The 12,369-nt window shown below is 54.0% G+C and overlaps 1 protein-coding gene across 2 annotated transcripts; it reads left to right on the top strand.

The window, feature by feature from the left end:
* Positions 1–12,369, top strand: CENPM (centromere protein M). Of its 2 annotated transcripts, none has more exons than XM_055395147.2 (6): positions 1–151; positions 692–771; positions 2,772–2,864; positions 4,822–4,901; positions 6,083–6,174; positions 9,713–12,369. In XM_055395147.2, the coding sequence occupies exons 1-6, from the start codon at positions 95–97 to the stop codon at positions 9,851–9,853; spliced, it is 543 nt and encodes a 180-aa protein (XP_055251122.1). In that variant the 5' UTR covers positions 1–94; the 3' UTR covers positions 9,854–12,369. The 2 variants fall into 2 exon arrangements, with proteins under 2 accessions (XP_055251122.1, XP_055251123.1); XM_055395148.2 differs by having other exon boundaries at positions 31–151; positions 572–771.

Here is a 12,369-nt window from a genome sequence, read left to right as displayed (position 1 = left end):
ACGTGACCCGCGGTTACGCACGGGGGACGGGCCAGAGGGCGGTTTGAAAGCGTGGCGCGCACCCTGCGAGCGGCAGTTCCGTCAGTCACCGAGGATGTCAGCGTTACGGCCGCTGGACAAGCTGCCTGGCCTGAACACGGCCACCATCTTGGTAGGCGTCAGCAGCCCCGATTCCCGCGCCCGCCTTTCCTCCTGGGCCGCGCCTCAGCGGCCAGGCCTCCTGCGGCTCTCTTGAGATTCTGGCCCGGGCTGCTCCGGCCGGAGTGTGGTGGGCGGGAGAGCCCCTCTCTGAACCAATCAGAGTTAGCTGCCCTCGTGACGCCGTGGGATGTCTCCACCAATAAGTGCGCGGCGGGCTCTTTCTGAGTTTCTGATTGGTGGAGCGGCTGGGCCGGGCGCCCGCGCGCAGAGTGAATGCAGGCGGTCCAAGACGTGGCTTTCCCCCTGTATCCGTGTCAGGCCTCCGGTAGAAAAGAGGCTGTCCCATGGAGGGTTCGGGGGCTAGTGGGGCGGGTAGTGAGCGGAACCGGAGCGGGTGCAAACCTCAGACCCTCACCAATGCCTTCCGTAGTCATCTCGGTAAAGAGTGCCTCGTGCGCTACAGCCAGAATCCCGGGGTCGCGGCCGACCGGGCCCAGCGGCGGCACTGCTGTATCCAGGGGTCTATTGGTCGCCTTCTCTCTCTGGGCAGCTGGTGGGCACAGAGGATGCTCTTCTGCAGCAACTGGCCGATTCGATGCTCAAGGAGGACTGCACCTCGGAGCTGAACGTGTAAGTAGCCTGCGCTGGAGATGTCCGATCGCTGGCCTGGGCGCAAGGGAGAGCGGGGAGGAGGGTGGAGTGGGTGTGGGTGGAGCGGAAGGCCAGAGAGGCCAGCGCAGGTGGGGCGAGTTTTGACCCACCGCTCGGAGTCTCCTCCCTGACGCGTGATCTGTCCCCGTGTAAAGCATCCTCTGTCACTTCTCTGTCATGCCAGTTTTTCTGTTTCCCTCTAGCACTTGTCACTATAAAGAAATTTCCATATTATGCCACGTTGGCCAAAACTGGTGTCCATCACTGCAGTGGTAATAATATTGAATTGGGCACAGCATGTGGAAAATACTGCAGAGTATGCACACTGGCTGTCATTGATCCAGGTGATTCTGATATTAGAAGCATGCCAGAACAGACTGATGAAAAGTAAATCATGTACCCTTTTTTTTTTTAATAAAACTGGCCAGAGCTTGTTTTAAAAAAAAAAGGAAATTTCCTTGTTCACATGTTTGTTTACTTGTTTCCAGTCTGCCACGCCGAGGCACCCCAAGGTTAGCCCCTTGAGGGCAGGGACTTTCACTTTTGCTGACTGGTGAAGAAGCCCCACTGCCTTGAGCAGTACTTGGCCCAGAACAGTTAGTTACTCAGATACTCCCCAAATTTGGAGAAAAGGTGACTAAAGTATATTTTGCTTCCCTTTTTCTAACTGATACAGAGAAGAAACAGCTGCTGGCAGAAGTCAAGTGACTGAATATATTTGGGTGTCATTCTCCCTGATTGAAAGACAAGCTCCAAGGGTCTATGTTGAATGACCCAAATCTAAAGCAAATTTCCTTTATGGGAATTGGAAATGCGCTTTCCTAGCGAGAACATCATCTTTCCCTTGAAATAAAGATTGTTCATAGGTCCATCTGTGCCCTACCTGTCTTACCAGGCTCTTAGGCTATAGAACACCAAACACAATCACCGATAAACTGAATCCCGTAGCTCAGAAATAGGAAAAGATTAAAAAAATAATAAGCATCAGAGTTAAAGGAAAATGTGGACAAAATTGCCTTCCTTGAGCAAGATGGAAATCATTACCAAAAAAAGGAAATACTATTATCCTATTTTTAGATTCCATCTACTGTATTCTAGTGTGTGAATGTGTATACATCTGTACATGGAAAGATATTTAGAAAAATGTTCTAACATTAATAGTAGTAATTTTTAGGTAACTGAACTTTTAGGAGTTAGGAGTGTGTGTGTGTGTGTTTTAACTTTTGTTATATTTTGTATACTTTTCGGTATTCTTGAATTAGAAGCTGAGGGGTAGAGGCAGATGAGTAATAGGAATAAATAGAAATGGGCAGAAATAGAGGATTCCCAAAAAAAAAGCTTCAGGTGGGTATTCGACAATCTGAGACCAAGTACCGACAAGAATGTTGAGGGTGACTTCCCAGTGTCACACAGCTGATAGTTGACAGACTGGGATTTAAACCCACTTCTGTCTCACTCCGAAGGGCTTCAGTCTTCACCCCTAAACTTCATAGTCTAACACCTTCCCCTCCCCTTCTGAGCCTGGCCTCCCTCCCAGCATTCAGGATAGATGGCTAGATGCCATCTTATATCCCAAACCCCCTCTTGCCAAAGCAGTTATTAAACTTTCTGGCAGGGAGAGTAAAGCAGGGGTAATCTGAATAAGAGCTCTGCCCTGCCTCTGTGCTCACTTAAGGAGTCTTGCCCACAAAAGCCTCCTGTGGGGGCTTCCCTGGTGGTGCAGTGGCCAAGGCTCCATGCTCCTAATGCAGAGGGATCGGGTTTGATCCCTGGTTGGGGACTAGATCCCACAAGCCACAACTAAGAAAAAAAAATTCCTGCAGGTTGCAAATTTTTAAAACATGCACACGCACACACAAAAGCTTCAGGTGAATAGGGAGGAGCTTTTGACAGCCTCTTCCCCTACAGAGGGTAGCGTGTGAATGGTCATTGTGATGTGGGTACATGTCTCTTGAGTCCTGCAATCTCTTGTTTTTCAGCCACTTAGCAAGGGCCCTCCCTCTGCCCTGCAGCGTGAATCGGCCCCGAATTGACTTGATTGTGTTTGTGGTCAACCTTCACAGCAAACACAGGTGAGAGCCAGGGGATGGGGCTGTCATTGCTCAAATGCGGCTTAGGGTTGTACTGGGATGGTGGCTTCACTTGTCAAGGGAAAGAGAGGAGACAGGGAGAGGCTGCCTGGGGGCAGCCTAGAGGGGGAGGAGGGAGGAGCCAGTGCCAACACAAGATGTTTCAAAGAGCTGACAAATGCTAACAGTGTCATCTGTCATTTATCTAATGCTCTCTGGGGCCCACTCTGCCTCCCTGACAGCAGCACAGATGTGAATGAAATGGACCTTGTTCTCAAGCTCCGTTAGGGGAGGAATCTAGACTTTTGAACAGACAGTTACAGTACCTGTGATGTGTACTGTCAAAGGGGGAAGCCTGGGACTATGAGAGCCTGAACACGACCTCTGACTCTGAGGACTTAGGTCAAGCTAGACTTCCTGGCGGAGGTGACATCTACATAGACACCGGAGGGAATTCCCTGGTGGTTCAGTGGCTAAGACTCTGCGCTTTCACTCTGGGGGCCTGGCTTCAATCTCTGGTCGGGGAACTAAAAGCGCACAAGCCACACATGTCAATCAATCAGTTAAAAAAAAACAAAACACCTGAGAGATGAGGAGGAGTTAGTCAGGCAAGGATGACCGTGAGCAGAACGTCCCAGGGGGAGGGCTGGTGTAAAGGCAGGAGGAGCACAGCATGTGTGGAGGACCGTCCAGGCCTGGGAAAGGTCAGAGCCCAGTCCACTCTGGGGCCGGGGCAGTGGCAGCGTGGATGACATTGATGCCTGTGGCCTGGCCTGGCCTCCGCACGGTCCTGGCAACCCTGGGGTCAGGAGTGCAGCCAATCTAGGGAATACAGGTGGAAGGTCTCCCCTCTCCTTCCTGGGGACAGCTGGCTAAGGACACAGGGTCCAGCAGGAAACCGGGACAGACACCTGGTCCTGGGGTGGGGGTAAGGGAAGGCTGTGGTGGAAGCGCCTGAGGACCGGAGGGCAGAGACACCAGACACAAGGATCGAGCCCAGACTGCACGACCTGACCGCTGGGAACCGGTCAGCAGTGACTTAGGCCCAGGTTGGGCAGGAAAGGGCTGAGGCCTGCCATGGGCGCCCTGGCTCACAGGTCTGCTGCTGTTTGGGTGAGGTCTTTCTTCACCAGAAGGGACACCGGAGAACCGTCTGAGCCACAGGGCTGTTGGTCTCAGGCTTTGTTCATTCATGAAGCCTGACTGAGGTGGCTTTTGGCCTGGAAGACAACAGAATCTTTCATCACTCCCTGGACACCAGTGAGAAAGCCTCAACCCAGCAGGTCAGGGTGCCCTTGATTAGAGGAAAAGAGTGTTTTCATACAACTGATATGATTTAAAATCGCTGTCATCTTCCTGGAAAGCAATTCAGCAATAGTGATCCACACTTGAAAAAGACACATACCATGACCCAGCTTTTCCACTTCTAGCATCTGTTCTACAGAGAAATCTGCTTAGTAGGAGATGTAGGAAACAGTATTCATGCAGCGTTCTTTGTGATGATGAAAAACGAGACCATTTAAATGTCCACCACAGGGCAAGCAGTTAGTTTGGGGTATGTTGTGGTCATTCCAAAGAATGTAACAGAGACATTGAACCCAATTAGACCCAACTGGCTACTTATACAAATCACTGTCTGTATTTGCATATGAAGAAAATTCCAGAAGAATTACACCCCAAACTATTGTGGCAGTCATCTCTGGGGAGTTAAAACTAGAGGTGGTGCTGGAGACGGGGACTTTTACTTTTTACTTGTACACCAGTATTTACTATTTGATCGTTTCACAAACTTGACTCACTTTGTAATTAGAAGCAGTTTAAAGCTACAAAAGTGTTCCTCCAGGGCTGTCTCCCGTCACCCTCGTCTTGTGCCCTGGCCTCTCTGGAATCAGAGGCGGGGGCGCTTCTTCTGCCTTCTCTGTTGTAAGGTATGTCCTCTGCTTGTTTTCTGCTGCCCCAGCCTGCAAAACGTGGAGGAGTCCCTGTGCCACCTGGATGCGGCCTTCTTCCTGGGGAAGGTGACCTTCCTCGCCACAGGGGGTGAGTGCCTCCCCTGCCTGCTGCTGTGGGTGGGCCTGTGGTGGAGTCCATGCAGAGGCAGCCTGGGTGATGGGGAGACCTTGGGCTTTGAAATCTGACTGCTGTCTGTCTCCATAAAGCAAGTCGGAGCTGATTGTTCTGCCAGGTTAATTCTGCTGAGTTCTTTGCCCTGGGGTGCCTGGTGGCTCATCTCCTCTTCCTCAGATAGTTCTCCGAGACGCTGTAATGTCCCTGGCTCTTGAGTGGGTAAGACTTCAATCCCTGGTCAGGCAGCTAAGATCCCACATGCCATCTGGCAAAAAAACCAAAACATAAGACAGGAGCAATATTGTAACAAATTCAATAGAAACTTTTAAAATGATCCACATTAAAAAAAAAACCTTAAGAAAATATAGCTAACCTATACTGAGTACTCACTGTAGACCAGACTCTGTTCTAAGTGCTTTGTTTCTGTATCACTTAATTTTCACAAAAAGTACTGTTGAGGTCAGTACTGTTGTCTCTCTTACAGTGAAGGAAGCTGGTCATGAGGTTAGGTAACTCGTCCAAGGCCCCATAACTAGACAGTGGTAGAGCAGAGTTCATACTTAGCTGGTCATATTCCAGGGCCCATGCCTGTAATGATTATACCACGTGGCTTCTCATAAATACTTTTTCCTCTTTTTTATGTGGCTGACCCCAATTTTCTGCCCCCTGGGGAACACCTTCCTGGCCAGCCCTGCTGTCTGGGCCCTCGGGGTGTCCACGCAGGCCTCTGTCAGACTCCGCACCCTTCTACTACACTGATGGTGTGTCTGCCCGCCTCCCCCAGCTGCCCTGCGAACTCCTGGCATGAAGGGCCTGGCTCACATTATTCTCAATAAGCTTTGGTGGAGAAGTGAACGCCAGGTCACTTCTGTGTATTCGTTCACGGACTTTCTATAGTAACTCAGCAGAGTAGGTGCTGTTATGATCCTCATTTCATAGATGAGGAAACTCACGTGTTTATTCTGACTCTATCAAGTCTCTTTAGCCTGTTTTCTGATCTGATGATCTTGACTGCCCCGAAAAGAAAGTAGAACAGGCCTGTCACCCAAAGAAGGTAGAAACTGTGGCCCAGAGAGGGGACGTGACCTCCCAGGCCCAGTGCTTCCTCCATCACAGCCACGATGGTGGAGATGACAGGCGTGGCTTCTTTGCAGCTGGGCGGGACAGCCACTGCAGCGTCCACCGGAACACCGTGGTGAAGCTGGCCCACACCTACCGGAGCCCCCTGCTCTTCTGTGACCTAGAGGTGAGGACCTGCTCACGTGGGCCGTGGGATGGCACAGTCAGAACACAGAGGGCATGGCGGGGCACTTCTTGGAGGATCCTGAATACCCAAGTGAAGGGGCTCCTGATGTGGAGACGAGATCCTCATTGGAATCCTGGCTTTTCCACTCACTGTCCTTGGGTGGGTCACCGTAAGCCTTGGGTGCACTCCTGTAAAGTAGGGTGACACTCCATGTACATCTTGAGTTCCGTTTGTACACCAGGTGCCGTCACCTCTTGCTTTGACATTTTTCTCTGTACTCATGACTAGGTCTTGTGTGTGTGTCTATAGGTCCCTGTTAATATCTCACTTTTCCTGCTGGGGTGTAAGAGCTGTGAGGCCAGGCATCCTGTCTGTATCATTAACCAGCAGTCAGGATGCCCTCCGTTCCCCCTTCCCTTCCTGGATTGCAGACCTTGTCCAGTCCCAGCCCGGGGCAGGGGGTCCAGCAGGCAGCAAGGGTGGAGGTTGGGTGGATGGGTGGATAGATGGCTGAATGGATACTTGTGATGTTGGTTCTGCCTTGACTCGCTTCTCCTGGGGTTTCTCACAAGCTGAATCCTAGCTGTGAGGGTAGCACAGCAGATTTCTGCTTTGCTGATGAGTTTTGCTCTTCAGCCTCTCTCTGTATAGTGTGGAGCCTGAAGACATTTTGCTAAAGGGTTCTGGGCAAGAGTTGATTCTGCTCCCTCTGGGGGTCTGCTCAGGGCTCCCGGGTCCTGGGCTGCCCCACCTGCACACCTGCCCCAGACCTGCTCAGTTGGTTTAGGGTTCTGTTTATTTATTTTTATATTGCAGTATATTGATTTATAGTGTTATCTTAGTTTCAGGGGTACAGCAAAGTGATTCAGTTATACATGGATCCATTCTTTTCCGATTCTTTACCCATATAAGTTATGTTTATTGGTTTGAGTTTCATTTTAAAGATTTGTGTTTCTGTTCTGGGTCTTACACCTGTCCCCAAAGGCCAAGTGATGTGGTGCAGAGGGAGCTGAGTCAGCGTATGGTCCGTCATCACCATCTAGACTAGAGGTGCTGACTCTGGGGTCTATGGACCCCTCTACTCCGAAGGGAGAAGAATTCAGGAGAGGTGTGGCTTTGGACAAGAAAAAAAAAATGACTTCTGTTTTCACTAACCTCTGGGAGGAATTTAGCACTGTGACATAGATGGGAGGCGATGGTGTTAGCAGAGTCTGTGGTTGTTAGCGACAGAAGCAGCAGACACTGGCCTGTCCCGTGGGGATAGGGTGGACCTCATGAGCGTCTGCGATTCTGCAGACGCTGTTAAACCTGTCCAAGGTCCTCTTACTCAATGCGTCCTTGAGATGCATACACTGCTCTGTCACCCACCTGTGTTTCATGTCTGGTCACTGTTTTAAGAACCCATCTCGACCAAGGCTCTGACCTCACAGGTAGGACCTGAGGCACCCTGAGGTGCCCATCCCTGCCGGCTTTGCTCACAACAGGAGAGGTGGCATGCTCACAGTCACACAGCTAGTCAACAGAAGAGCCAGGTTGGTGTGCTGCTGACTCTTTCCTGGCTTAGCGGGCTAGCTGCATGCCTTTGAACAAGTCAGCCCCTCCCCCCAACACACACACACACACACGCACACACACAGATTACTCGCCCTGCACACACACACACAGACACACACGCACACACACACACACGCGCGCACACACACACACACAGATTACTTGCCCTGCCTTCCTTTTCTTAGCTCTCAAGGGAAATGGCAATCCACCGCAGAGGTGTGCGTGTTGGTGCAGTTCTGCGCGTGGCCAGGAGGTGGCAGACTGTACCAGGTCCTGTGTTGTCCTCTAGCCTGAGAATGGTAGTCGCTCAGTTGTGTCTGACTCTCTGCGACCCCATGGACCGTAGTCCGCCAGGCCCCTCTGTCCATGGAATTCTACAGGCAAGAATACTGGAGTGGTTTGCCATGCCCTACTCCAGGGGATCTTCCCAATCCAGGGATTGAACTTGAGTCTCCTGCATTGGCAGGCAGATTCTTTACCATCTGAACCACCAAGAAAAGGTCTGTGGCTGACTTTCTATTTCCAGCCTGGAGCCGGCGGGCTGAGAACCTAGGCCTGGCATCCTCTCATCCGAAGCACCCAGTGTTTGGACCGCAGCGTGCCTGGTACCTGTGCGGTCCTGTCCAGGGCACTTTCCCCCACTTCATGAGCTGGCGCCTCATCGTGTTTTGAGGCCTTTGCATGGCGAGAAACACTGGCCCCGTTTTACAGGACAGGAAACACACCCAGGGAGGTGCAGGATTCGCCCAGTGCAGTTACTTTCCACCTCCGCTACTAGGCCCTGTGCAAGTCCCTGAGAACCAGATGCCTCTGACACTGGCCCTGCCCCTCAGTGGAGGGAGATAGACCGACTCATCGCACCTGCCAGGCAGGAGGATCCGCAGGGCTTTGGAAGCCAGGCAGTGAATCCAGCCATTCCTTCCCGTCGGCGTTGGGGCAGTCACAATGGGCTCAGCTGTTTGGGGGTCACATCTCTGGAGTAAGGTGTGTGGATGGGAGGAGGCCTGGCCAGAGGCAGGGGGCCAGGGACGAGGCTGCAGGAAGCATACCGTGGAGCCTGAGTGAGAGCAGCGGCCATTTGGAGGGACCGTTCCGAGGCCAAGGCCGCAAAGCCCAAAGGATTTCTTTAACAGACATTTCTTAACATAACCTACAGCCTGTCCAGTGTTGTTCTAGGCTCTCGGGAGGCAGCATAGAGCAAAGCAGTGTTAACACTCCCAATTCTGTTCTGGTGGAGGAAACAGTAAGGACGTAGAATGCGTGATGCGTTAGGGCGTGGAGATGTGGCACGTCGGGTGGTGGCAAAGCGGGAGCTTCAGCGTCAGCCTCAGTCCTGCCAATGAACACCCAGGACTGGTCTCCTTAAGGATGGACTGGCTGGATCTCCTTGCAGTCCAAGGGACTCTCAAGAGTCTTCTCCAGCACCACAGTTCAAAAGCATCAATTCTTTGGCGCTCAGCTTTCTTTATAGTCCAGCTCTCACATCACACAGTCTGATTACCTCTGCCTAGTCCCACGGCTCCTTTGGGCCCACTAGCCCTTCCGTGGCCCTGGTATAGGGACCGTCTGTTGATGGCACCTCCCTGTCCTCCATGAGGGCCACTCTCCCTACCCCTCCTTTCCAACCTGGGCGTGTCCGTCTCAAAGCGCCCCCAGTGGGTGCCACCCCAGCATTGGTTGGGACTAGCCCTGGTTCAGACCCCAGCTCGACAGTCGCTCACCATGCCTCTGGACGCTGTCTCTGACCTCGCCGGCCCTGCCTACTGAGCCTTCATTTCTTCTGGAGTAGGGGTCAGCGTCTCTGGTATCCCTGGAGGGTGTCTGAAGGGTTTCCATAAGCTGAGGTGGTTAGAAGCTGCTCGGTGAGGTGTGGCGCGGACAGGGGGGTGGCCCTGGGGGCAGCGGTGCCCAGGGCTGTCCCTGTGTCTCAGCCCCCAGCTCCCCTCTGGCTGCTGCCTCACTGGGGTCCTCTCCTCCTCTGCAGGTAGAAGACTTCCGTGCCGCCATGGCACAGCGTCTGGTCCGCCTGCTGCAGATCTGCGCAGGCCACGTGCCTGGCGTCTCGGCCCTGAACCTGCTGTCCCTGCTGAGGGGCTCCGAGAACCCCTCCCTGGAGGACCTGTGAGGCCCCCATCCCCTGGCCGCCCTCCCCCGTGGCTGGGCGCTCAGGCCAACAGTCACTGTTGCTGCAGATGGTGCCAAGGCTTTGCAGGCCTGGGTCAGTGGACAGTTCCCTCAGGACGCAAAGTCCTCGTGTTCCAACAGGAAGTGCTGGGGGGGGTGGGGGCAGTCCAGCTGGTTGGACTCCAGTCCCCCACCACTCTCATGCCCACCCCAGCAGAGCCCCAAGTCTTCATCCGTCTGACGTCTTACCTCTCGGGACTTCATTTGAACAAAGGGCCCGTGGCTAAAAGTTTGAGCGTCACTGAACTTGTCCACCACTTTGATTTGTAGATGAGGAAACTGACTCCAAACACCTAAAAGTGAGAGTAGCTGAGGGCTTCCCTGCTGGTCCCGCGGCTAAGACTGCGCTCCCAATGCCGAGGGCCCGGATTCGACCCCTGTCAGGCTACTAGACCCCACATGTCGCAACTCAAGGTCCTTCATACGTCAACTAAGACCCGGTTCAGCCAAATAAACAAATATTTTAAAAAGAGCTGGGCAGCGGGAGCTTGAACTCTATGAGCCGAGTCTGACTCCACATCCTGGCCTTGCCATTCTTACAGGACCTGCGGAACTTCAGTTTCTCCAGGTGTTAGATGGAGGTTGTTCAGCTTACCTTGCTGGCGTCGTAAGGATTGATGTGGTAAAGGTGAAGTGCCTGAGATGTATTGTGTTACTCCTGCGCTTGTTTGGGTGCTCCATGTATTTCATAATAAATGTGTGAATGCTTGCACGGCGCCAGGTAAGCACTCCATGAACAGTTACTTGAACTATTATGTGAAATCACCCAGAGCTAAGTTACAAAACTGGTGCACATCCAGGAATTACACCATGAAGTCTTAAGTGAGAGAACCTGACCAACGGCTGGTTTCTGGGCTGGCCGCAAGAGACTATGCGATGACGGCTGCTTTCCTTCTCCTCAGGGTCTAGTTAGAATCTGTGGCCATGCTGAGATGAGGCTGCAGAAACCCTGGCAGCCAGGTATGAGCTGCAGCCGAGCCCCTGTGGCCGGCTGGACACTCCCATGGGAGCTTGGGTGAGGAGCAGGTCTGGTGGAAAAGGAAGAGAGCCAGATCTTGGTTTCCTTGGAGCGTGCCAGCGCCCTCCCAGCCCTCCCTCCATCCTCAGGCCTCAGGATGGGCCCTGCTTGATGCCCTGGGCGGTGCCAGCGCCGCAGGGCCCCTGCTTTGACGTCACCGTGGCAGCCGCAGCTCGCGCGCTTCACTGACGGATGGGCCAGCCTGAAACCCAGTGCAGGCGTCGTGACGGTGGGCCCGCCTTTCTCCTCCCCCTGGACTGCTCTGCACCTCTGGCTCGCTCGGTGAGGTTTGCGAGGCCTGGCTGGTCTTCAAGCAGCCCCCACCGAGAACCTCAGCTGCGGAGATTTCGATTCAGGTCTCAGACGTCACCCGACCTCCGCAGAGCTTCACGCTCTACAGAGCGCTTCTCACAGTCGCTCCTGCCACCCGCCCTCCCCGCGGACCTGTGTGAAGTTGACAGTGTTTCCCCATTTCACATTTAACGAAACCGAGACTCTTGTCATCAGAGGCACATCCACAGTCACGCAGGTGATCGGAGGCAGAGCCCACCCTGGTCCCAGTTCTCTGCTTTTTCTCTCTGGTGGTTCTCTTGTGCGCCCAATCATTGAGCAGAGGTTTGGTCATCTCTACTGGGCAGTGAGAACCCAGCAGTGGTGGACACGCGGGCCTTATGCCGGAGAAAGCGGCCTGTGTGGAAAGATGGTCTGAAGAGCCGTTCCCACCGGCTGGGGCCCCATTAGCACAGGGGCAGGCCTCGTGGAGGGGAGGGCGGGGAGCAGGGTAGGAGCCTGGGGCTCGAGCCAAGAACTCCCTCAGCATCTGGGGAGGGAGGTCCCCTTCTGTGCCGAGGTGGGGAGTGGGTCTCTGCGGGGATGCACGGTATCAGCCGAGGCCCAGGAGGTCAGCTTCCCAGAAGGACCCGGGGTTCTAGAAACCAGCCTTGTTCTGAGCCCCTTGGGAGCCTGGGCCACCAAGGCTGGGGCCCCGCAGGGCTGCTGGAGGGGAGCGGGGATGAGCAGGGGTGTGGGCGCGCCCTGCCTGCCACGTCTGGGGTGGGGTCACATGGGGTCCTTCTCCTCACCCCTCCCCACCCCCAGCCAGCACGGGGCGCACTCTGTCTGTCTCTCTCTCTGGTCCCTGAGCCACATTGTCTTCGCCACCTGGTGCCATTTAACAAGAGAAATGGCATCACATTTTCCAGCCGAGGACCTGGGAGCCTTCCAAGTGCTGGGGGAGCTCCATGCTGTCACGGCTCCAGCAAGCTCAGCGGGGGCCCCGGAACCCTGGAACCCTGCCTCTGCCTCACAGCGGAGCCGAGCCCTCAGGCCCGGGAGCCAGCCAGGGAGTGGAGGCCAGTGACCCTGTCCGGGAGCTGGCGTGCCGGAGGGAAGTGAAGGAAGGCCTGTCTCGACTCCCCTGTGGTACCCGGCACCCAATA

Source organism: Moschus berezovskii, chromosome 6 (genome assembly GCF_049115385.1).
Source record: "Moschus berezovskii isolate FMDL1 chromosome 6, NW_MosBer_1.0, whole genome shotgun sequence".
Lineage (NCBI taxonomy): Eukaryota > Metazoa > Chordata > Mammalia > Artiodactyla > Moschidae > Moschus > Moschus berezovskii.
The sequence above is the reverse complement of the archived record's forward strand: the minus strand, read 5'-3'. Positions and strand labels throughout refer to the sequence as shown.

What these genes read in the sequence shown, in the direction of transcription:
- CENPM (XM_055395147.2), top strand. Translation starts at nt 95, where the DNA reads ATGTCAGCGTTACGGCCGCTGGACAAGCTGCCTGGCCTGAACACGGCC. An exon ending in TGAACACGGCCACCATCTTG is followed by an intron (nt 152 to 691) that starts GTAGGCGTCAGC and finishes CTCTCTGGGCAG; the next exon opens with CTGGTGGGCACAGAGGATGC. An exon ending in GACCTTCCTCGCCACAGGGG is followed by an intron (nt 4,902 to 6,082) that starts GTGAGTGCCTCC and finishes GCTTCTTTGCAG; the next exon opens with CTGGGCGGGACAGCCACTGC.